This window comes from Stegastes partitus, unplaced genomic scaffold (genome assembly GCF_000690725.1).
Source record: "Stegastes partitus isolate 25-593 unplaced genomic scaffold, Stegastes_partitus-1.0.2 Scaffold760, whole genome shotgun sequence".
In the NCBI taxonomy this organism is placed as follows: Eukaryota; Metazoa; Chordata; class Actinopteri; family Pomacentridae; genus Stegastes; species Stegastes partitus.
In genome coordinates, this window is record NW_007578491.1 from 196867 (window position 1) to 221072 (window position 24206).

Sequence of the window (24206 nt, forward strand, 5' to 3'; positions counted from 1 at the left end):
GTGTGTGTGTTGGCCGGTGTGAGTTTTCCCACAGTTCCTGGTACGTTCAGTGAACTCAGCTCCGGTCCAGATGTGGTTCTTCCTCTCAGCTGGTTCTCCTAATATGGAGCACCAGGCAGAGAGAAGTCTGTTCTCAGGGGAGTCCTGGGAGACTCTGTTCTGTCTGCATGTGTCACATTTCCCTTCTGCCCACTTCTTTAAAGCTGTAGTCTTCAGTAGGAACCACCTGATGTGTCATCATTACAGCTGCAACCGCTTCAATGCAGCTGATGAGCTGATCAACACATTTTTTTCTAATTTCATCTTCTCAAATCTGGTTTTATTAATAATCTATTGTCTGGTTTGTGTATCAGTGAACTGCATCTCTAGACGACTTCTTTTGATATAATTTAAACTTCTTGTAGTTTTCTGCCATTTACGGGCAAAACTAATAATAAATCATCAGCATGGTAATATTTATGTGTCCTGTGCCTGAAGTCGAGGTGAACAGCGCTCAGAAATCGCTCCAAGACTTTGATTTTGACTCAAACTTAAAGACGTTGGGCTTCAGGATCGATTCCAGAAACGATCAGAATGTTGTTACCTGTGATTTCCTTATTCATCTTTCTGTTTATGTTTGTGTCCAACCGGGTCAGAATGAACACTAGCAGGCTGACAGGAAGTAAATAAAGATAAAGGTTGTGTTTAAAAACAAAAGATGTTGTTGAAGTGGAAGTAGTTTTCTGTTTTGCACAGTGCTGGTGAACATTTAAAATGTTGTATTTGGGAAGTGTTACCAGTGATACATCATAATAAGAGCAGGCATGATACTCTGTTAACTACATCACTGGAGACATCTGATGTTCTCTGCAGATATCAGAACAGGCCATCTGTCAGACGGAGGTTAAAATCCATTTTTGTGTGTCCTTATGGTTGTGCAGTGTGAGCAGTGAAAACACACAATGCTTCCTCTTTAAGTCGACACTGTTAAGTTTCAGTTTTGTGGGTTACTTAAGTTTGTTGAAGCCTCCTTTGCTGTTTTGCCGTCACCTGCACACGTTCCGTTTTTTCCCAAATTGTAGTTTATTCGCATCAAAGTGGAGCAGATTTATTCCTCGTGGTTTGCTTTATCAGTGTTATTCTTTAACTGAATTCACTTGTGTTGCTCTGAGCTCTGCTGCAGGTTGCACAAAGCGTTTTGCTCCTGCAGCGCGTCGGTCTGCACAGCAACATGACTGTAGCTGCACAAGATGAACATAAAGACATTAGTGAAGGGTGGAATGCTCACCATGTGACCCTGCTTAAACAAAGCAATCTTTTAACGCTCGCACAGTTTTCCTGCACTTAATGTGTCTTAAGGGCAGTTGTGCCTCTTTATGGTCGCTATAATAACGATATTTAACTACTTCCATTTGTACTCTACTGACCGTATCTTTTAACTACTTGCTCTGTGGACACACTGCCTGCAGTTCACCTGAACACTCTCAGAATTTGTCACTGTTGGTCACGGCTGAGTCAGTCTTGGAGAATCAGATGGAACAAGGAGCAAAGAAGGTTTTGCTTTTCACAGAATCTGGTTTAAATGCTTTCTTTTTGGAGAATTTTTCAAACAAGACATATAGAAAAAAGTGATTTTGATGAAATATAATTCTAAGCGGCTGTGGCTCAGGTGGTGGAGCAGGTTGTCCTCTGATGGTAAGGTTGGCGGTTCGATCCCCAGCCCCTCCACAGGGGGCAAGAAACCAAACCCGAAGTTGTTCCCAATAGCAGGCAGCACCTTGCACGGCCACTGGTGTGTGAATGTTTGTGTGAATGAGTGAATGAGAAACACTGTAAAGCGCTTTGAGTGCTGCTACATAAGTGCAGAACATTTACCAGCTAAGCTCAGATGTGAATCATTTTCCGGGCATCACACCTGATGTGTTTAAAATTTGCTTTCAGAGAGTTCAAAATTCAGTGAGCCGCTGTATTTTTTCAGTTTCTGCCTCTGATAAAAAGCCATTTTTGGGAATCTTTTAAAGATAATGCACCTATCAAACCTTGTTCAATAAGCTTTAAGAAGCTGCAAACTCCCAGAAAGAAGTGAAACACATGAAAAATGTAATTGTTCTATTTGTTGCCCATCTTTCCAGCATTTGTCCCGTAAAAGGCGTCATGATTTTATTATTTAACACTGCAGTGGTTCTTGGTGTGCAGTCGGGTTTTTCTGCTTTCCTGTTCGGGTCACATAAAGAGCCTTTTTACAACATTTTTTTTCTGCCCGCGGCGGCTGAATCCAGCACAATGAGAATGAACCAGAACAGTAAATCTGTAGCCACAAACTCACCAAAAAGCAGCTGCACGTTCTGCCGACCTGCCTGTGTGTCACCACACCTTTCACACTGTTCTCACGTTGTCATCTCATATGTTGGTGCCATGAAAATTTTAATCAGAGCTGCTTTGCATCAAAGTGAGAAGCTGCAGGAGGGAAGTTGACGTCCACCCAGTGCATGAACATTTGCCAGATGACATTTAACGTGTTTCTCCTTCTGTTGTGAGCCGAGTTTAGATTGAAGTCGGTGATTCATTGTAGTTTTAGAAGCCCGAGGAGTGTGTTTTAATGTGTGTGTGATACAACAGCGAAGGAAGTGTAAAACCCCGTCTGCCCCGTGTTTATATGGATGTGTGCTCTGTGCTCATGTAGCAGCTTGTTGTTGTTTCTCATTAGAATTCCTGAGCAGAGTGGAAAAGAACAAGCATTAAGTGTGAGGCACACACAGGGAGGGAAAAGCATATCCAGTGTATTATTGTCGTACAATGGAAACCGCTTATTGTTTACAGATGCAAAAGCCCGAGTGCCTGCAGTCAGATGGTGAAACATGAAGCTACACATGCAGAGAAACATGAGACGACTTCATTCATTCCTACAAACACTGCTAATTTATCAGATTTATCCAACTGGATTCTCCCACAGACTCACAGGTTCAGAGAATCGGCCTCGTACATCACCGAGATTAAACTGTAAAAGAAGGTCAGAGGTCAGAACACAAAAGATGGCACCCCGTGAGCTCAATTTACTTCAGAGGAGATGAGTTTGAAGAGGAAGCTTTAGACACCAGTGGACCCTGAACGATTTGTTTGTGTCTGTAATAATTCTTCCTCTGCTATGAAGTGAGTCTCCAAAGGTCTTTAATCTGTTGCATGCAGGGACATCCTGGTCAAGTCTTTTTTGCTTCCGATTCGATCCGATCCGGTCTGAGTCATTTGTTATGTATCTGCTGACACATAGTCCCAATCCAGTGGGTGATGCACATTTCAAGTGTTGTGCCTCTTACTGTTTCCTACTGAGGAGACGGTTCCTCAGACTGCAGGCGCTTCATGTTGACAAGCAGAGAGCATCGTGGGGTTTAGCCAGCAACAGGCACAATGACAGAGACTTCCATGGAGGTTAATGACCTCCAGCCACAGGTCACAGATACAGGTCGAGTGTAGTTTCTGAGCCGATTTTACACTGGATATAGACCAGTTTTGGACTTTGATTTTGACTGGTATTGGACCAGTTTTAGACTTTGTTGTGGTCTTGTTTTGCACTGGTTTTTGAGTAGCTCTTGCTGTCACTTTAGACTAGTTCTTGACTTTGATCGGTTGCTCGATTTGGTTTTTGGGACTTTTTGGTTTGTCAGTCTCAAGTCTTGTTTGTCTTAAATTGGGACTGATTTAGGACTTTTTATATTTGAGAATTTTTGTTGTTTTTTTATTTTAGAGTTGTTGGCCTTAAATTTGGACAAACCAGAGACTTGTAGATTAAGTTGTTTTGTTTTTTTTTAAATATTTGGGACTTGTTTGTTTTAAATAGGAACTTGTTGATCTTGAATTGGGACTGACTTGGAACTTGTGTTTTTATATTTGAGACTTGTTGGTGTTTTTACACTTGGGACTTTTATGCCTTTTATTTTACAGTCTTTTTTTTAAATATGTATTTGGGACTAGTTTTTTTCTATATTTGAGACTTATTGGCCTTGACTCTGAACTTGCTGGTCTTATAGTATGACTGACTTGGGACTTCTTGTCCTTAAACTGGAGCTGAGTTAGGGCTTCTTCTTTTTATATATACATATATATGTATTTTTTTTAGAATTGAGATTTGGTGTTACATTGACTTGACTTTGGTTTTGCTGTCTTTTGTTGTGGGTTTTTATATTTGAGGCTTGTTGCTCTCAATTCGAGACTGACCTGGTTTTGATTTAGGACTAGTTTATCTTGACTTGAGACTTGTTTTGACGTGTGACACCTGAAGGCTCGTGTCCCTGTACAGTAACTCTGAGCTGCTGTCAGAGTGCAAACTGTGGATTTCCAGTCATGTCAGAAGTTAAATGAAGCTGTTGATGCAGTTTCACTCTGAGCTTGTGTTCAACTTAAAATCTGGATGACGCTGTTGTTTTTTTTTTTTTTTTAAACTTGCTGTGTTTGCAGACTTGAGGCTCGCTGCTCGCTCTGACACGCGCTCAGTGAAGCAACACTGAAGCTCTGCTATAAATACACCAATCATACCGAGGCGCTGCTGGCAGCTGGATTCACTTTTTGGTTCGGGACGAGCTGCAGATGACGGTTTGAGTCCGAGCTGCTGGATCAGTGTTTTTTGTTTTTTGGGGGTTTTTTTTTACAGCTCTTAACGCTGTGGCCATTTTCCACTGGAGACTTGATTTGACACACTGAACTTTGTTTTGGACAAAGCAGCTATGGCAGACTTTTGGGGAGATATTGCCAGTCAGAGGGTGGCCAGAGCCATGTCGCTGGTACGTATGTGTGTGTGTGTGTGTGTGTGTGTGTGCTGTCAAAAGCACGCTTTGTGACGCATGTTATCAGAGTCTGTAAAGTTTGTGGTCAGGGTCACGTGTTGCTTCGCTTCACACAAACACAGTTGGATTGTGTCGCAGCAGTAAGTGAGGACTGAAAGTGATGTTTTTTAAAACAGAAAATGATGGACGTGGTCGACTTCATCGCGGCTGTAAAACATTTGAGGAAATGGTTCAGTTAAACAGGAAAAGAGCTCAGCATGATGACAGATTGCAGCTGAACCCACATGTGCAAAAACCAACACCAGCATCCTGCCTCTGCATACTGTCTAATGCAAGTGATGAGCACAAAGATTAGAGCTTAAAATAATGCACAAATAGCAGGTATTCTCACTACTTATTGATCTGTATTAACTGTCAGATTCTGAGCAGCTTTTGCTCCTGTCATTTTTTTCTCACTGTGGGCTCAAATAAAAATAAAATTGAATTTGTTGCTTCAATATAAACTCCTTCATCTCTATGAAAACAATGCAATCATGGCTAGAAGGAGATAGAAATCGGAAATGTCTTCTGTACAGATTGACATAGTTAGAGTGACAGAAATTTAGAAAGGAAGAAATATTTCTTTGATCGTTTAGTTTCCAAAAAGGTAAATATCCCAGAATCAACACGTCCAACATTTTTCCAAGTGTCCACAGGTTTTACTAATACTGGAAAAATTGGAGGCTCCACACACTGTAAATATTTAACAACACTTTTAATGAGTTTCCATACTTGTCTCCTTTCTGCTCTGTGAAAACACATCCTGCAGTTCAGGCGAAAATACATTTTTGTCACATCTCTTGGTCACCACTAATGCTTTTGTAGTTGCTCCGTGGAGCTCAGAGTTTTTTTATAATGATACGTTCAAGGACCGTCAGAAAGTCTGTAACCTGACAATCCATAAATTTAGTCATAAATTCTCACCATAACATAATTTGTCTTGAAACAAATCTCAAAGCTGTCATCAGAGATTTAAAAAAAATAAAAAGTAAACCCCATTGGCTCAGGACGCTTCGTTCTGCACGCAGCGAATCTGAAACCTGATCGTGATATCTGGACCATCTTCAAATTCCTTCTGGGTGAATCTTATTTTTAGAAGCCTTAAACTTAATGTTTCTTCCAGAATATCTGTTTGGACTTTTCCCTCCTCCGAGCACAGTCTGCTCTGTTGTATCGCACACAGTCACGGGCAGAAGCTCAACAGTAGCAGCCGCCGGCTCGTTCGCTCGGTCGTGTTTGTTTATGTGCGGTTACTTCATCACGTTTTTCTCTTCCTTCACTGCTTTGGTTGGGTTTTACTCCATCTCCAACGATCACTGTTTTAGAACAATCTTTGTTCGACCACCTCCACCAAATTTTAGATCGATATCACGCATAGAAATCTGAAGCTATGTTAGAATGACAATATCTCTGTTGAAGATGAAAGCCTGAAATTTTCAGTTAAAGTGACCGAAAGCGACTTTATATAGGTGTTTTCAAAAATGACTTCTTTTGTTTTTTTTTCCATTTTGAAACTCCAGAAATCTTTTCCGATTGGATCAGACTGTCTAGCAATACTTTTGGGGGGTTTTCTTGGTAAAACTTTTCATACCTGCTCAATTATGAAAGTTCAATGAAATTTCCGTTTTCATTTTTTGCTATTTCATATTTCGTGTTCTATGAGTTTTGTCTTGTATTATAGCTCAGAAAACATCAGCGGTTGACTTCTACATTCTCCATTTTTTGTAAATGTGTTCAGACTCACCCATAATCAGAGATTTTTTGATCTACTTGTCCAATATTACAGATTCTGAACCATGAAACGATGAGAAATAACAGTGAAAATGTCCGGCTTTTATCTTTAATAGTTCCTGAGATGTTGTTCAAAATTCAATGTGTAAAAAAAAAAAAGGGGTTTTAAAAATAGTTTATTTTCCAACAATGTAAATTAAAAACCTGGAATCAACATGTCCACAGGTGTTGCTCCACATACAACAGATATTTCACTATTTCCATTTTATTGGTTTTCTCTGTGGAAGTAGCCTGGAGTTCAGCCAAGACATGTGTAATTCTTGTCGTGTGATTGTTGATCACAGCTTAATCAGTCACGGTTTTGCCGTTCGTGTCCAGAATAAGTTCACTTTGGTCAAATGTCCGCTTCGCTTTGTTTATTTTTACTGACAGAGCAGCACTTGCAGATGACCCACAGAAAGATTCCCTCTGTTTTTACAGTGTGTGGCTCTGATAAATCATGAAAGTGTGTTTTTAAGACAACATGCCTTTTGAACCCAGCGGTGGGGTTCAGGGGGTTAATTAAGAAATTAGTTGTTTGGTCTAAAGAACGTCAGAAGCAGTGAAAAGTGTCTGCAGGACACAGAGTGTAGAGTCTTACATGACAAGAACAGCACATGTTAGAAACTTCTACCGCCAAATAATTAGAATTTTGTCTTTGACTAATGAACCAGCAGTTATTTGCAGCGCTGAACATTTCAGAGCTGAATCTCAGGCTGCAATCGCTGAGCTCTGTGAAAGAGAAGCAGCAGAGGCCTGATCTCTTTACTTTGTGCTGGTCAGCGTGGCGTTCGCTCTGATAACAGATGCTGTGATGACAGGAAGGCAGGAATCCTCTGAGCTCTGTGTGTCCAGCAGTGTGTGAAATCTATATTTAACCCTGGTGAACCGGATGAATCTGTCACTGAGCAGCTCACAGCTTATTTGGACTAAGAATCTTCAATCATCAGAACTTTCACGGCATCAACAGAAAGCGTCCTGCCAGGACGAAGGCCGACTTGTAGACAGGAGTCGCCGCTCCTCGTATGTTCAGCACTGTGGACGCCTGCATGCAGGGACTCCAGTCTACAGTGGCTCTCAGTGTCCTTACACATTTTAGCATAAAATATGGATATTTAAAATGGTATCTGTCAAATTTGACATCGATATTTCTAGTATTGCCCTGTGATAGACTGGTTACCTGTCCAGGTGAACCTGCCTTCACCCTGAGTCAGCTGGGATAAACTCCAGCCCCCCATGTGACCCTAGTGAGGATTAAGCAGTGTATAGAAAATGGATGGATGGATGGATTTCAAGTATTTTCCGAGATTTTTATCATTTTGTTTGGTGAAGATGCAGAGAGAAGTTTGAAGTCGTGTCCACAATACGTTGTGTCACACTGAATTCCTGAGCTGAAATACCAACATGAAGAGGTTGAACTCGTAAAGTGGATTCAGAGGATGAGTCTGAATAACGAGCAGCTGACAGACTGAAGGAACATCTGTGTTGTTGTGTTTTATGGCAACATACATGTAACTGGATGATACTGGATGATTGGTTTTAGTGGTTTAATGTAGTCGCCAGTGACGGCAAGCTGTGGAGGATTAGATGTGTGTCTGTACAGTGGGGCTGTTTCTTTAAGCCACGCCGTCTGTATGTGTTGCTGTACAAACACACAGCAGGTTGTAGCCTCAGTATTTACAACCAGCCAGCATGAAGCTGCACTTTTGTTCTGTCACTACGCACACCAGCATCGTGACACATGTGTTCTGGTTTCTGCTCATGTAATGTGCAATATTACTGACAATTCCAGTATCATTGCCAGAATTACGTCTTATTTTTCTCTTCTAGCTTTATTTTAGTTTTCTTATTTTTATTTTTCGTAGTGTATCATACGTAAATCTTACTGCCTTTCTATCGGGTACAGCAGTTATTATCATGTTATTGTCAGTTTGTCTGATCAACATCTGACACATGGACTTTCCTCTGGATTAGAAAAGTTATCTTATCGAATTCTTCTCATGGGCACTTTGACTTGTTGGCATAAGGATTCTGTGGATCAAACCTTGAACCTGCCATTACTCTCTGTACATGTGAGATGTTTTATAGTGATTTGATGTGAAATAATGAGAGAGCAGATGCGTATTTTAATCCATCTTTGTGAGACATTATGCCCTGTTGTGACTTCTACAGACTTGAACTTGAGTTGTAAGAAAGTCAAACTCAGTTAAAGCCACAACACAACGCTGTTTCACTGATTCATGTGTGTTTGTGTTCAGAGCAGAGCGGTAAAATTAATCTGACTTTAAGAAGATGTCGTGGTGCTCCAGCTAACGTTAGCTGCAGGCTAAGAGGCAAACCTCTCAGTGTTAGCATTAGCCTAGCAGCGTCAGCAGAATCAGTTTCACCAGTAGGTGAATTTTTCAGGTGTTTTCAGGTGAAACTGAGCAGCTGTGGAAGATTGTGGTGTTTATTGAAACTTCATTAACTTCTGCTACCTCACCTTCAAACATAGCTCTGCTAATGTGCTCATCTGTCTCTGTCTGTAAACAGCAGCTCTCAGTGATTGGCTGTTACTGTGACATGTAACCAATCGGATAGAGCTGTGGGCGGGACTTTGCTGAGACCACAGAGTGACTGAAAAAGAGACGAAGCTGCATCAGAGCCAACGTTGATAATCGGCGAGGCTAATAAATAGTGAAACTCTAATCAGTAAAGTGACTATCCTTGAATTTTGGACTGTTTATCAGATAAAACAAGACATTCATTAATTGTTGAAGGTTATGTGCAATATTGCTTAATATTTTAGCATCATTGCCAGTGTTATGTCTTATTCTTCTGTTGTAGCTTTATTTTAATCTTCTTTTTTTTTTCCATCCATCCATCATCTATACACCGCTTAATCCTCACTAGGGTCGTGGGGGGCTGGAGTCTATCCCAGCTGACTTTTATTTTTCATAATGTATCGTCCTTCAATCTTATTACCTTTTTATCAGGTACTGCATTTACGATCATGTTATTGTCATTTTTCCTAATCAACATCCGACACATGAACCTTCCTCTGGATTAATAAAGTTCTATCTTATCTCATGTTATTGTTCTCATGGGCACTTTGGCATGTTGGCCGAGGGATTCTGTGGCTCAAACCTCATGTGACCTTGAACCTGCCGTTTTCTTTCCTGTGCATTTGAGACGTTTTGTAGTGATTTGATGTGAAATAATGACAAACCTGATTGTGAGTCATTCTGTCCTGTTGTGTCCCAGAAAGAGAAACCTGTGCTGTGGTGCTCACTTAAAGCCACAACGCTGTTTTATTGATGAATGTAATGTTTGTGTTGCAGGGGAATGATGAGGAGGCTGTGTTGGACCAAGGCAAGACCAGCTCCACCCTCTACACCAACTTTGAGAAAGAAGAGCTGGAGAGTGAGTTCAGACACCAGCACACTGAGCGGAGCTGTCTGTGTTTACAGTCAAACAGAAAGTGACTCAACCCGTATTTACACATCGTACATTTATACACTTTTTCTCCTGTTACACTGAGTGTTCAGTTTTAAATACTGCAAGCCAGATTTATGGACACAAACCAACAGCTGTGGTTAATTTTAGTCAGTTTCAGACAGTTCGACTCTGACTAGTCAAGAAGATGCGCACTATTATATTATATATAGAATTAGTGTTGCTCAACGTCAGTAATTGTAAAAGAAAAAGAAAAAATTGAACTTGAAACCTCTAATTTGAACCTGCATAAACTAAGAAACTGTTAAAATCGAGTTGTTTAGCTTGAAAATTTTTATTTAAAAAATCTAATTTGAGTTGTGTGATTTATATTTTTATTGTTTAACTTAATATTCTGCAAACATTTGAATTGTTTAACTTGATAATTGTATTAAAATCTTTTACCTCAAGGACATAATTTGAATTTATATTGTTTAACCTAAAATTTAAAAGAAAATTGAGTTGTTTAACTTATTAAATTTTTATTTTATTTTATTAAAAAATGTAACTTGCATTACAGAATTGGTAACTTGAGAAGCTATAATATAATATAATATAATAATAGATCATAATGATACAATAGATTTTTTTTAAGCTTGAATCATTTATTAGGAGTAACTTTGATTGCATATTTCAAAATCATATTGTCGAACTTAAACTATAAAAATTTAATTGTTAACTTGACAGTTTTGTTTTTAAAAGGTAATGTAGATAAAGTAATTTGATTTTTGTATTGTTTTACCTGAGAAACTAGAAAAATAGATTTTAAAAATGTAAATACTTGTGTTAAAAAGCTGAAATACACACAGCCTTAATTAGTTATGTTTAACTTGTTTAATCCAGGATGACTCCTGGTGAATCAGTTCGTTTGTCCAGATTTTATCGTGTAACAGACTGTAGTCAATCTGTGCACATCACTACCTACAGATAAGCTGAACAATGTCAACATCATCATGTTTTCTGCCACTGTTACTTTTTAAAGTCACTACAAGAAGTTCTCTTGCAATTTAAAAAATAAATAAATTAAAAAATGATCTGCACCAGCTGCTAACTGGCTGTGCTCCACCTCCACACGACTCCACAAGACTCATGAAGTTCAGACCGGTGGTTTTGCACAGTCCTGCCCACAGATAAACAAATAATAGTTCCCTAAATCCTGATGCAGAGTTGAGGTGACGACATACAAAGCAGTTGCATGTTTACCTGAACAGGACCGGTTGAAAACGACGTGACAAACCTGATCCAAATTTATCCAGATTTTGGACCTGACTTTTTTTTTTTTTTCCCCCCTCCGTCAGGTCACAGGGCGGTTTACGTTGGCGTTCACGTCCCTCTGGGCCGCCAGAGCCGGAGGCGGCACCGTCACAGAGGACACCGACACCACCGGAAGCGACGGGACCGCTCGGACCGGGACGATGGACGAGAGTCGCCCACATACGGTGAGTATTTAAAGACGCACTCGTACTGGATAAATCTGGTTATCACACGGCAGTGACGTCATGAAGAGTTTTTCCCTGCAGACACGCCGTCTCAGAGAGTCCAGTTCATCCTCGGGACGGAGGACGACGATGAGGAGCACATCCCCCACGACCTGTTCACCGAGCTGGACGAGCTCGCCTTCAGGGATGGAGACTTCCAGGAGTGGAAGGAGACGGCCAGGTGACGACTCACTGCAGCTTTCGTTTAAACTCCTCCGTTTCTGCTAAATGTTCCATTTTACAGCAACACACCTCCTGCTGGGTTTTTCCTAATAACACTCTATGTCACTCTGCTTGGATCAGGAATCCTTCACTCAGGATTTGTAATTTTAGTTGAAGATGTTTGATCAGTGATCTAATCTATCTGCAGCAGATTCCTCATAAATCCAGAGGATGTTGGTTTAAAGTCTTAATCGTCCAACAGCTTGTTTCAGATCAGAAGTCGAACTGGAAAACCGTGTGATGATGAATAAACAAACTAAATGTGTGAGATTAGATTCCCACAGCCTCAGGTTTTATAATAACCAACAGGCTGAGGAGATCTTTAAAGTCTCAGTGCTCTACTTAGGGAAATGTTTTCATAAAGACGCTTCAGTCCGTGTTTCCTGGTGTTAAATGTGTGTGTTGTGTTCAGGTGGTTGAAGTTCGAGGAGGACGTGGAGGATGGCGGCGAGCGTTGGAGTAAACCCTACGTGGCCACGTTGTCGCTGCACAGCCTGTTCGAGCTGCGTTCCTGCATCCTGAATGGCACCGTGCTGCTCGACATGAGGGCCAACACCATCGAGGAGATCGCAGGTCTGTGTGCCATCGTTTAACTGAGCTGAGTGCTGTGCAGGAACTGACTCCTCCAGTTTGAAAACTTTGTGGTCACCATTTAAAAAAAAAAAAAAAGCAACTAAAGCTTGTCTGTCTTATCTGAAGAAGAAGAAGAAAAACCAGAGCTTTAAGAACAGACGTGTAATCGAAGCAGCAGAGTGTAGAAAGACAATGAGGTCATTATGCATCTCATTTTCCCTGCTGTCCGAAGTTTTAGCATCACCAGGGATGCCCCTATCAAGTTTTTTGATCCGATCCGTGTCCTTTATTATTTAGTATCTGCTGATACGAGTCTCAGTCTGATGCCGTTTTTTCTGATAATACACACTTCAAGTATAATAAAATTAATAAAGTCAATCTGATCTTGCTGGACAGCTGAACAGCTCAGCAATGAATTAAGAAGAAAAAAAAAATGCATTTCTGCTTCCAAGCATAGGCTTCATGTTCTGTCGGTGGTCAAAATCCTTTGAAAAATAGTAATAAATACCAGAAAAAAAATCCCCTAAAAATATCAATAAAATACCCAAAAAACTTACTAAAAAACACGATTTAAATGTTTGAATAATACCCTGAATAGATCAATAAAATGCTTTAAAAAAATCCCCTAAAAACACTTTAAAAAAATTCTAAAATTATTTTTTTTAAAAAAGTCTAAAAATGTCCTGAAAACATTAATAGAATAACAATTTTTAAAAAATCCTAAAATTTATTTAAAAAAATATGAAAATCCCCTAAAAATATTAATAAAAAACTTTTAAAAAATCCCCTCAATAGATTACTAAAAAACAGTTAAAATGTCTGAAAAAATGTTCTTAAATAATTCAGAAATGTCTTGAATGTCCCCTCGGCCCACCAGCCTTGATGTGGAAGCCCAACACTGCAGCTTCGTGGTGAAATCACAAATGTGCAGCTGCTGGTGGTCACAGAAACATCTGTAACTCGCTCCTGATGTTGACGGTCGAGTCACATGGTCTCTGGACTTGTGACAGTTGCTGCCCGCACACGTTGAACGCTCGTGACAGCGACACACTTTGTGCAGCGGTTTTTTGATCGACCCGCTGCAACAGATAGTGTTTGTTCATCAGGTTCAACGGACATGAGAGTCGGTCAGATCTTAAAAAGTTTGGTTAACCCAGTTCAGCTTCCTGAAGGATGTTTTATTCATGAAGAGTGAAAACGGGGTCATCGTGTCTCCCGACATCTTGACTGCAAAAATAAAACAGAAACTGTCCAACAGCTGAGAGTTATAGCTGTCAGTAAATAAGAAGGAGAACGTTTCTACATACACATAGAAACATATAACACAAACATGGAAACACTGCGGTATGAGAATATGATCTATGCCCAAGAAAAGCACCCGAAGATAGAGACTTGGCAATGAATACTAAAGAAATCCAGCATTTGTAAAGGAGATGTGAACAGTTAAATGTTAGTGCTGTTGTGATTCAAGAAATATGTAAAAACTAAAGTACAGTAAAGCAAATCAACTCTTTCATCTGATTTGATCAAAATCTGTTTTGGATTTTTCTGAATATTTTAACAGCAAAATAGTCTCTTGTGCAGAACACATGAAGCCCACTGAATTTAATTTCTATTTTTCTTCTCAACTCTTATCATTTTGCTGCTGCCTAAAACATCTTTGAGCGTGCCACAAATTCCTCTATGCAGGAAAAACGCTGTTTCTGCTGTCATTTAAGCCTTCAGATGAACCACAGTGACAGTATGCTGCTGTAATAACCTGATGCATGTGAATCTGTCTGTGAGACGCTTATTTTGTCCTCGTCCCTCGCAGACATGGTGATCGACAGCATGGTGGCGTCGGATCAGCTGGAGGAGGACGTTCGACAGAAGGTGAGGGAGGCCATGTTGAGGCGTCACCACCACCAGAACGAGAAGAAGCTGAGCAACCGCATCCCGCTGGTCCGATCCTTCGCCGACATAGGCAAGAAACAGTCCGACCCGCATTTACTGGAACGAAACGGTGAGACCGCGGCGCTCTTGTCATTCTGAAAATCACTTTATACACAGAACGATCTGAGGAGGATTTTTCTAATAAGCCCCACAGGTGACATGAAGGAGCTGGAAGCAGTTCATCAATCAGTCAGTGTGACAGATTGAGATCTTGGAATTATACGGTTCTAATGCTGCAACGAACAGCGATTTTTACTGTTAATCTGTGGATTATATTCTGGATTAATCAGCCTGGTCTCTAAAGTGTCAGAAAATAGTGAAAAAAATTTTGTCAGAGTGCGAAAGAAACCACAAAATATTTACATTCAAGAAGCTGCACTCACTGATAGTTGGAGATTAATTTGATAGTGCGCAGCTAATCGGTTAATCGTTGCAGGTCTGTTGTCCGTCCAATCAGGCTTCATTCAGTCTCTGCAGCAACAAACTGTTGTACTTCTTCTGACTTTGACTTATTGGATGGATAATTTTAAGATCTCTGGAAGAAATCTTTTCTTAATCCCACAGCAGAGAAGTTCGTAGTGTTACGGCAGCAAAGGGGGAAAAATGTAGGAACCATATTGGAAAACAAAAAAGAAAAGTGCTGTTGATCTTGTACAGACTCTTCAATATGTATAAATTTACATATTGTGCAGATTTTTTCTTTGCATAGAAAACTGTTTTATTTGCACATTCTATTCCTAGAAAATCCTTGAAAGATTTTAACAACACTGCTTTTGATTATTTTTTTTAAATTTCCTCTCTTTCATTTTTCCCTTTAAAGTTGAATTCAGGACTTTTTCTTCAACAGTACTTTTATTACTTGTTCTGCCGCTACCTGCAGCAACATTCAAGTAGAGAAAATGAAGTCAGACAAGTTCATCTACAACCTCTACATCGCTAAATCCCGCTGCTCTCAAACTGACTTGTCCAGCGCAGCTCTGACGGTTTCAGATTTAGTCTTTAAACAGCTAACTGCGTCAAAAACCTTAGAACTCTAACAGATTCTGCGTATCTCCGGACTTTAGCAGCTCCTTTTGACAAACTGTGACTTAAATCGTTGTGTTCTAATGCTGACGTGCTGTTTTCTTTCCAAAGACCCAAAGAAGTTTTTGTTGTCGAGTTCGGACTCTGTCCGTCCCGATTGGTCGAGGTAACGGAGTGACAAGACGGCTGGTCTCTGATTGGTGCACGGCATCGTGACTTTGTGTGACTTTGTCCTCTCGGTTGGTGATCAGTTGTGGGTCGGTTGTGTGCAGTTGTGTTCACTAACAGAGAGTTTGTCTCTTGCTCATCCGGATGCATCGTGTCCTCCGGTGTTGAGTCAGCGAGCTAATGACCAGCTAACAGCGCGTGACGAGTCGGCGCCTTAATATCCGCACTCATAGATCCTGTTTGTGAGGAATGTTTCAGTTCTGCTGAGGTGAGCTGCAGTCGTGTCGTGTTGAAACCTGCACGCATGCTGCATGATGGAGGATGTGACAGTCGATCAGTATGACACGTCTGCTCATGAAGGGTTTCTTTTCTTTTATTGTTTTCTACAGTGAAAAGCAAAACACACTTCATGAGGCCGTCACCCACAGCTTACATTCTATACTTCTTTGTCTTTTTGTGCTAATTTTTTTGTCTTTTATTACTTTTTGTGTTCATTTTGTGTCTCCTTGTGGTCACTTTATGTGTCCTTGCGGTCATTTTGTGTCTCTATGAGCTCATTTTGGTCATTTTTTTGTTTCCTGTCATCATTGTGTCTCTTTGTGATAATTTTGTGTCTCATGTTGTGTCTTTTGTTGTCTCTTTGTTGTTGTTCTTCTGCCTCTGTTTTTTCTATCTCTGCAGTCATCTTGTCTCTTTGTGTTAACTTGGTGTGTCTTTTTGGTCATTCTGTCTCTCTGTGGTCATTTTGTGTCTATTTGTGTCTGTTTTCTGTCTCTTTGTGCTCATTATGAGTCTCTTTGTGCTTGTTTTGTGACTCTTTGTTTTCATTTTGTCTTTTGCAGTCATTTACTTTGTTGTAATCTTGATTACTGCAGTAGCTAAGCAGAGCTGACTGCTTTAACACCACAACGCCGCAGACAGTCTCATTCCAGGACTCACCTGTTAACTGGAAACCGTCCAGGTGACGCCCTCATGTCGCTTGTTAACATACTGACACAGTTTGTTGTTCACCACACAAAATCTTTTGTGTTGTTTCACGGCTCTGATGCTGCTGTCAGTTCTGCTCTGCGCCGTAGAAAGTAATGAACAAATGAGCACGAGGTTGTGTCCAAGCCTCCTGCCTGTTGCACGTTTCAGCTAATTAGGTTTTGGACTTGAATTTGACCGAGGACGCTTTAAAATCAAACTAATCCCAAACATTCATCCTCGCTTTGCTTTGAGAGCCTGAAGCGTTTCGTCCCCTCTGTGTGCAACCCATCGATCGGTTTGATCGATTGATGGTCCTGGTGTTTGCTCGCAGCATCGTTCATCCTCCTCACCGTCTTCCTCTCCTCCTCAGGGGAGGGTCTGTCCGCCTCCCGCCTCTCCCTCCCCCGTACCTCCTCTATCGGCTCATACGACGGCTCCACGCCTCCCCCCTCTCCTCGCATCTCCCAATTGTTCGGGCGCCTCCTGCCGAGCCCCACCTCCTCGCCCCAGACCACGCCCACCATGGGCCGCCACCTGTCCGAGCCCTGCCCTTCCACACTCACCCCCTCCCTCCCTCGCTCCTTCCTCGACGCTTCCCCATTGGGCCAAGCCTTCTCCGGGATGCCTCGCCAATACTCTGCTCCAGCAGAGATCCCCGAGGTGGTGGTTTACCCCCCCGAAGAGGAGGACGAGGTGTTCAAGATGGCGGACAAAATGGACAATCTCTCCTGTCAGGATCTGCTGGTTCCTCACAGTCAATCAGGCAAAAACCGGCACGATGACTTCCTGCTGCTTGTGCTAAAAACCTGCTCAGTGTGAAGCATGTTTGTGATCTAACAGGAGAGAGAAGTCAGATTTAACCCTCTGAACCCCAAAGCCTGCTAAAAAAAATCGACACCATTTATCAGAAAGAACAACGGGACTCTTTAGATTTTTTCAGCTTTCCACCAGTCTTGAATGAACCACGTGAGCTTGAAATCGTGATATTTTATTGAAATCACTTTATTCTACAAAAATAAACCATTTTTGTCCAACCAGGTTCTGTAAAAACCCAAAACTTCTTCCCCTCTCGTTCCAGCTGATTCTCCGTGACTGACTCAGCTGTAGCAGTGAAAAATTCAGAGAGCTTTCGGTTGAACTGCAGGCAGTGTTTCCACAGAGCAGAGAGGAGACAACAAGGGAGACCGAGAGGAAAATAATACTGAATCCATAAAATTAGTGCAACATTGCTCAAAAAAACAGTAAATAGAGGAGCAAGTTGTTGGCAGATAGGTTCAGCATGGTGAAGCTTCTTCCTACAGCTGATGTGCGCAGTAGAATTTGAAAGTTTGTAGATGCTATAAAAATGGAAATAGTTAAATATCGATTGTACGTGGAGACAAAACGACCACAAAAAGACGACTACAACAACCAAAACAAGACGCAAAATGACAGAAAGGTTACAAAAACAGACTTTTTTTTAGTGATGTCTGTCATTTTATCTGTGCCATACAACACAGAGTTCTCTCTCCTCCTGTTCATTGTTTCCACAAAGGTGCAGGACTTTGTATTGTAGTGAAAGTGAGCCCACAGTGAGGAAAAATGAGCTGCATTGTGGAGGGTTAGTCTAACTAGAAAAGGGCCATTAAAATAAAATAGTTGACGTATGTCTTAAAAAACACACTGAAGTGAAAAGTTCATCATCAGGCTGGATGTTTAGTTGAGAATTTAAAAGTTCACATTATTAAATGACTAAATAAAAAGGGGCAGATATATTTCTAATCCTCAAATGCATCACAGTGATAGAACTCAGAATATTACAGCTGTAGCTAAAATTTATTATTTTGGTGTTAAACATCTGGTTCCACCTTCCCTGTTTCTAAATTGTGAAATCTAGATTCAGCCTGCACCAAGTTGGGTTTTTACACTGAAAAGCAGGTTTAAACACAAGTTGCACATTTATATTAGTGACAAATGATCCCACAGTGAGGAAAAATGTACCGGAAGCAAAGAAACACCACAAGAGGGTTAAAGTGGAAGAAACATGACTGGTGTTTGTCAGTGAGCTGCTGATGAAGTTCTTTAATCGGGAAACTCACAAGCTGTGATTCAGACTTTACGCTGTTCCTGCTCTTTGTTGTCAGTGTGTTAATAATCTGCAAAGGCCACTAACGGTCTGAGTGAGTTTTTGCTCCTCATCACTGAGTTACAGCTCGTGTGCTGAAGCTGACATCTTTAAAAGGTTCAGATGAACATGAGGCGTGATGACCAGCAGAGTCAGCAGATGATCACTAAGCTGAGAGGAAAAAAACCAGACCCTGAAGTTACAAACACAGCTGAATCCAAATGTCTGTTCAATGCAATACTTTGTTTAAACTACAAACACCGGTCTTAGTGTTCATCTGTGATAAGTGTAACGTTTACTGAAATATTTCAAACAACCTACAGATCTCATTATTTTGAGGAAAGTGTTCCAAGATTAGATTTTTCTTTAAAAATTCAGAAAATTAGGCTCAATAACTTATAAACGTTACGAATTTGTTTGGTCAAAATTGGACTTAATATCTCAAAAATCAGTCTGACTTAGTTTATGCCACTTTTACTGAAAAGGTTAAAAAAAAATCTGATCATGTTTCATAATTTTTATCTGGTCAAAACCAGACTTTGCATCTTATGAACTTCAATAGTTCCACAATGACAAAGTGTCACGACTTTAGCTGAAATAGTCACGATTTTGACACAGAAAGTTACCGTGAATTTATATCTAATTTTTTCTTGACTCGATATCTTCTAAATTTTCCTTTGCATCAGGAACATTTTACATTGAAAATTTAATCCTACAATTTTTACTGTAATAATCAAAGATTGTACTTTTATTTTTCACAGAAAAAAGTTTAAATAAATAAAGCATGATGTGAAGCTGATAAAACCTCGTTTTGCTCACAATTTTACTAAATGTTAAAAAACAAAAAACTAAAATTACATCTGTGATTTGATTGTGTATATTTATTTATGAACAGTTTTCTTTGGTAAATTAGGTCAAACCTTCACTCAAAACATCCAGCCCATGTTTAGAAACTGCATTTTCTTCTGTATCTGTTCTGATTTCAAGCTCACTTTTTTTTCAAATGCACAAATTAAAAATGCACGTGATGGCAGGTGGATGTAAAGTCCTGCATCAGACTAAGTGGAGTCTGGAGGAGGTTAAAGTCAGACGGAGTTCCTGACCTTCAGCAGCAGGTCTGGACATCCACACTGCTGGACTGTAACAGGAGCCGAGGCTGATGGGAGGCCGTGATGTCACCGATTAACCTTGTGTGTGTGTGTGTGTGTGTTGGTAACAGTGAGACGTGTTGGTGGACGGCTCGGCTCGTGTGTTTTTGTCCTTTCGGTTTAAATCTGCTGAATCTTTTAATGGGCTGTCAGGTGGAAAACGTTTCTTTGAGCTGCAGCAGGAAGGTTTGATGGAAGAAGAACTTTTTTGTCTGCTGGCTGGAAGCAAAACAAATAACACAAACAGCTAAATATCTGATCTCTGGTTCCACTTTCTGGATCCAGTTAAAGTGAACAATGTGATGTCAGAGAAGGTCACATGAGAAAAATCCATGATATCTGATGTTTCAGCCCAACAAGGTTTAATTTCTGTCATCATAACACAGATTAATGCGGTGGAAGGACAGGAAATTAAGAGGTGAGGAAGGAGAGGAAAAGGATGAGGTGAGGAAGAATATAGAGGAAGGAGGTGAGGAAGGATGTGACAAAGAAAAGGAGGAGATAAGGAAGGAAAGGAAACTAGACAGTAAGGAAGGAAAAGAGAAAATGAGGAGGGAAAGTAAAGAAAAAGAGGAAATAAGAAAGAAAAGTAGGTGTTAAGGAAGGACAGGAGGAGGTAAAGTAGGAAGGGAAGGAGGAGGCAAGGAGGAAGAAGAGGAGGCAAAGAAGGGAAGCAAAGTAGGAGATGAGGAAGGAGAGGAAAGGGGGAGGTAAGGAAGGAAAGAGGTGGTAAGGATGGAAAGGAGGTTGCAAGGAGAAAGGGAAGGAGAGGAAGAGGGAAAAGAGAATGTGAGGAGGGAAGGAAAGGAGGAGGTTTAAGAAGAAAAGGAGGGGGTAAGGGTGGAAAGAAAGTTAAGGGAGGTAAGAAAAAGAAAGATGGAGTTAAGGGAGGTAGTGAAGGAAGGAAAAAGTGAAAGGTGGAAATATAGAAAGAATTGAAGAAGGAACAGCTGTTTCCAGCTGTTGCATGAAATTGTCACTGAATCAACAGAATTCTATGTAAGAACTAATTATAAAACAATAAAATGTGTCATGAGAGTTTGGCTGAGTGTGAAACTGTGCTGCAGCTGTTTAACAGGCTGAAGAACTCCGATGGTCCACATGTGATGGATTAACCCTTCAAAGATGCCAGGACACGCGTCTGACTGTCCGTCTGTCCCTGCAGGTCTGCTGGCGTCTCCTCAGTCGGCTCCCGGGAACCTCGACAACAGCAAAAACAGCGAGAGTCGCGTCACCGTCGGCAACGGAGGCAGCCGGGAAAACAGCACGGTGGACTTCAGCAAGGTAACCGACGGCAACACGGTCCTGAACATGTCAGGTCTCAAATCATCACATTTTAAAAATTGTTTCTGTGCCAGCATCTCTGATTTGCCTTCATTGTAAACATATTGATATTTATAAAGAAATTAGTAAGATTATAGATTAAAATATTAAATACTTCCTGATTTTTTTTTCTTTTTAAATGCTCCTTAACCCACTTTCCGCAGGTTTTTTTTTACCTCACATTAAAATTTGATTATATATTAGTAATATATAGTTGATATATTAGTAACATGAGAACTATGCTTGGATCAGACTGTCGACCAACATTTCTGTTTTTGTGGTACAACTCGTCATACCTGCGCAATCAGGCATGAAAGTTCAATAATAATACTAATAATTTAAAAAAAAATATATTTTTCCTAATAAAAAGATATGTTTTGTTTTGTATTGTTGTGACATGCACCAACATATGGTTCAGATCCCCAGCTGACATCTCCATCATGATGTTTTTGGTTAATGTGAGCTCAGAGATGGTTTTCTCATGACAGCTTTTTTTTAATGATTTTCTTTTCATATTTCAAGTCACCCATGATTGGAGATTATTTGATCTACTTTATCAATATTACAGATTAATTAATGACGTGATGGGAAATAACTGAAAATTTCAGACTTTTAGCTTTTCTAGTTCCTCAGATATTGTCTCATACTTAATGTACGAAACCACCTCCTCAAAGTGGGTCCACTGGCAGTTTATTTTAAAAACAATCCATCTAAAATGTAAAAATTCTTACTTTTTTTAAAACCACAGTGGGACTTACCTCCTGAAATTCAGGTACATATGAAATGCTGTATTTTCCAGCATGGTGTGCCTGTTCTCTTTGACATTTTCCCGATGGGTTTGCAGACTAGAGTCGTGTAACTGAGAGTGAAGAGACATTAACTTAACTTCTCCTCCATTTTTCCTCCTGTCAGCGCTGCAATGCTATTGGCTGGTTGTCTTTGAGGTCAGCTGATTTGTGGTTGCAGTTTGAGCTCTGTGCAGCTCCAAACTCAAGCAAAGCAGACACTTTCTCCAGCGGAGGCTGGATGTCGGTTCAATAAAAATGCAGCTTTCAGTCGTGTGACGCCATCATGACTCTGAAGCAGCCAATCAGCTGCTGTGGTTTTATGTTGGAGGATGACTGGTTTGTTTCTCAGCAGGACTGCAACTGTGTTTGTTTGCTGCCAGCAGCCGGCAGGAAGCCCGCAGTAAGTCTGTTCACCTGTTGGTCACCGGCTGTCGACCAATCAGTGGCCTGTGCTGTGACTCGTCGTGGTGCTGCTCTGTGATTGGCTGTTTGTGGCGTCCGGTGAAGCTCACTGACCGTCAGCTGTGTTGTTTTAGTGTTTGGTGTAAAACTGTTCTGTGATGAAAACTTGTTGGTTGTTATGTTTTTATTTGAAGATTATCAATCAAAGCGTATCCGTTTTGTACCAGCTGAAGTTAAAAGAACGTTAAAGCAAAGACCTGCATGTGAACTGGCATTTAAAACTGTATTCTCCCATTTAATTAAAAAAACCATCATCATTTAAAAATAAAAAAAAAAGATAGAACTCTCAATGGATCACACCTAAAGTCCTTCCTCCAAAAGAAAAGAAAAGGAAAAAACTAAATACAAAAAAAAAAAGCGAGACTACCTCGTGTCTTTTCGGTTATAGTCGTCTTGAAAACCAAATATGAGGAGCGATATTTACATTTACATGATCTGTTTGTTTCGGCTGTTCTCTGCTCTAGTCAGGACACATACCGTCACGGTCATAGTTGGACAATTCTGACATGTCAGTATTTTGTTTTATCTTCAGACTTATGTAATGCATCTATAAACATCCTCTCCTTAACACCTTTTGCACTCATGCAGCCCCATATCGTCACACTGCCACCTCCATGCTTCGCTGTCAGGACTTCACTGTGGTAGTCCTGGTCAGGTTCACACCACACAAGCTGGACTCCATCTGAACCCAGTAAATCTATCTGTGTCTCATGTGACCGAAGGATGTGCTCCCGACATTCATCAGGCTTCTTTTCATGTTCTGTAGTAAACTGTTATTTGGAAGTTTTGTTCTGAGGTTTTTGTCTTGTCTTCTAACCTGATGTTATGAGGTGCACTTCACACCTTCTGAGCTTAACAGAAACTCTGATTTCCATTGATCAGCCCTCTGTCAAGGCTGAAGCAGTTTTGTCTTTATCCCAGCTAGACTGTGAAAGTAGTTTTACTGTCTGTGGAGTCGTTTTAGGAGGACGACCACTGCAGCTCTGATTAGTGCTCCTGTGGCTCCTCCTCGACCTCCTGATTACTGCTACAGCTGTGTTCCACTGATTTTTAGTTGCTCGGCCGTCTTAATGGATCTTTTTCCGTCTTTGTGAAGTCTCAGTCAGATTATTTTTTTTTGTTTGTTTCTCTGGCAGTTTTTATGATGCAGACATGCAGCCCGTAGGTTTAAAACACAGCTTATTCTAGAACCGGGTTCATGCAGTTCGACTGAGGTGGACTCCGTTTAGTTTCAGTAATCACAGCTGGATTCACTGTGGTTGCTTTAAGTTTCTACTTTGGGGCCTGAATTTTCAATACAGTCTTTGATTTTGTTGTTCATAGGAGCGAATACCTTATATTCAGCTTAGAAATAATGCAGTTATTTTGAGGTGATGCAGTTTAGAATCATTTGATGTCACACAGGGTTGTCCTCACTGTAGCTCTGACCAGAACAATATATCAACAGAACACTTCTATATAATCACATGTTAAATAAATTTAAGCTGAATTTAAATGAAACCAGGACAATATGAGAAGTGATGAATGGCTTCTTGAGTCTGATAGTCCTGTGAGTCAAAGGAAAAAGGTTTGGAAACACTGGTCTACATATAAGCCAGAAAAAAATGCCAGATTTCTTATTTCCCCGCCCGGTCAGATTTTTCAGGCTCTGTCGCGAGTCTCCTCGTCTCTAAACAACCGTTTTAAGTATTAATACAGTTAAATGGTATCAGAGTGACGGACAGAACAGACAGGCGATGGTGTTTTATGGTTACCGTGTGTTTGATGCCGTTTCAGGTGGATATGAGCTTCATGAAGAAGATTCCTCCGGGAGCCGAGGCCTCCAACGTGCTGGTGGGTGAGGTGGACTTCCTGGAGCGGCCGATCATCGCCTTCGTTCGTCTCGCCCCCGCAGTGCTGCTGACCGGCCTCACCGAGGTCCCGGTGCCCACCAGGTGAACCACACGCTCACCTGTCGCTGCTGATGCTCAGCTGCT

General features: G+C 40.7%; 1 protein-coding gene across 3 annotated transcripts in view; it reads left to right on the forward strand.

The window, feature by feature from the left end:
* LOC103364586 (sodium bicarbonate cotransporter 3-like) overlaps nt 1-24206 on the forward strand; it is a 57018-nt gene that overhangs the window by 11667 nt on the left and 21145 nt on the right. Inside the window, exons 1-10 of one of the 3 annotated variants that reach the window (XM_008291740.1) lie at nt 4264-4754; nt 9887-9968; nt 11339-11479; nt 11561-11699; nt 12153-12313; nt 14127-14315; nt 16776-17159; nt 18320-18322; nt 20823-20941; nt 24007-24164. In XM_008291740.1, coding sequence (XP_008289962.1) covers nt 4698-4754; nt 9887-9968; nt 11339-11479; nt 11561-11699; nt 12153-12313; nt 14127-14315; nt 16776-17159; nt 18320-18322; nt 20823-20941; nt 24007-24164 — 1433 coding nt within the window. In that variant the 5' untranslated portion in view covers nt 4264-4697. Of the gene's footprint in view, nt 1-4263; nt 4755-9886; nt 9969-11338; nt 11480-11560; nt 11700-12152; nt 12314-14126; nt 14316-16775; nt 17160-18319; nt 18323-20822; nt 20942-24006; nt 24165-24206 lie in introns of those variants that run through there. The other 2 variants (XM_008291738.1, XM_008291739.1) reach the window with 2 other exon arrangements.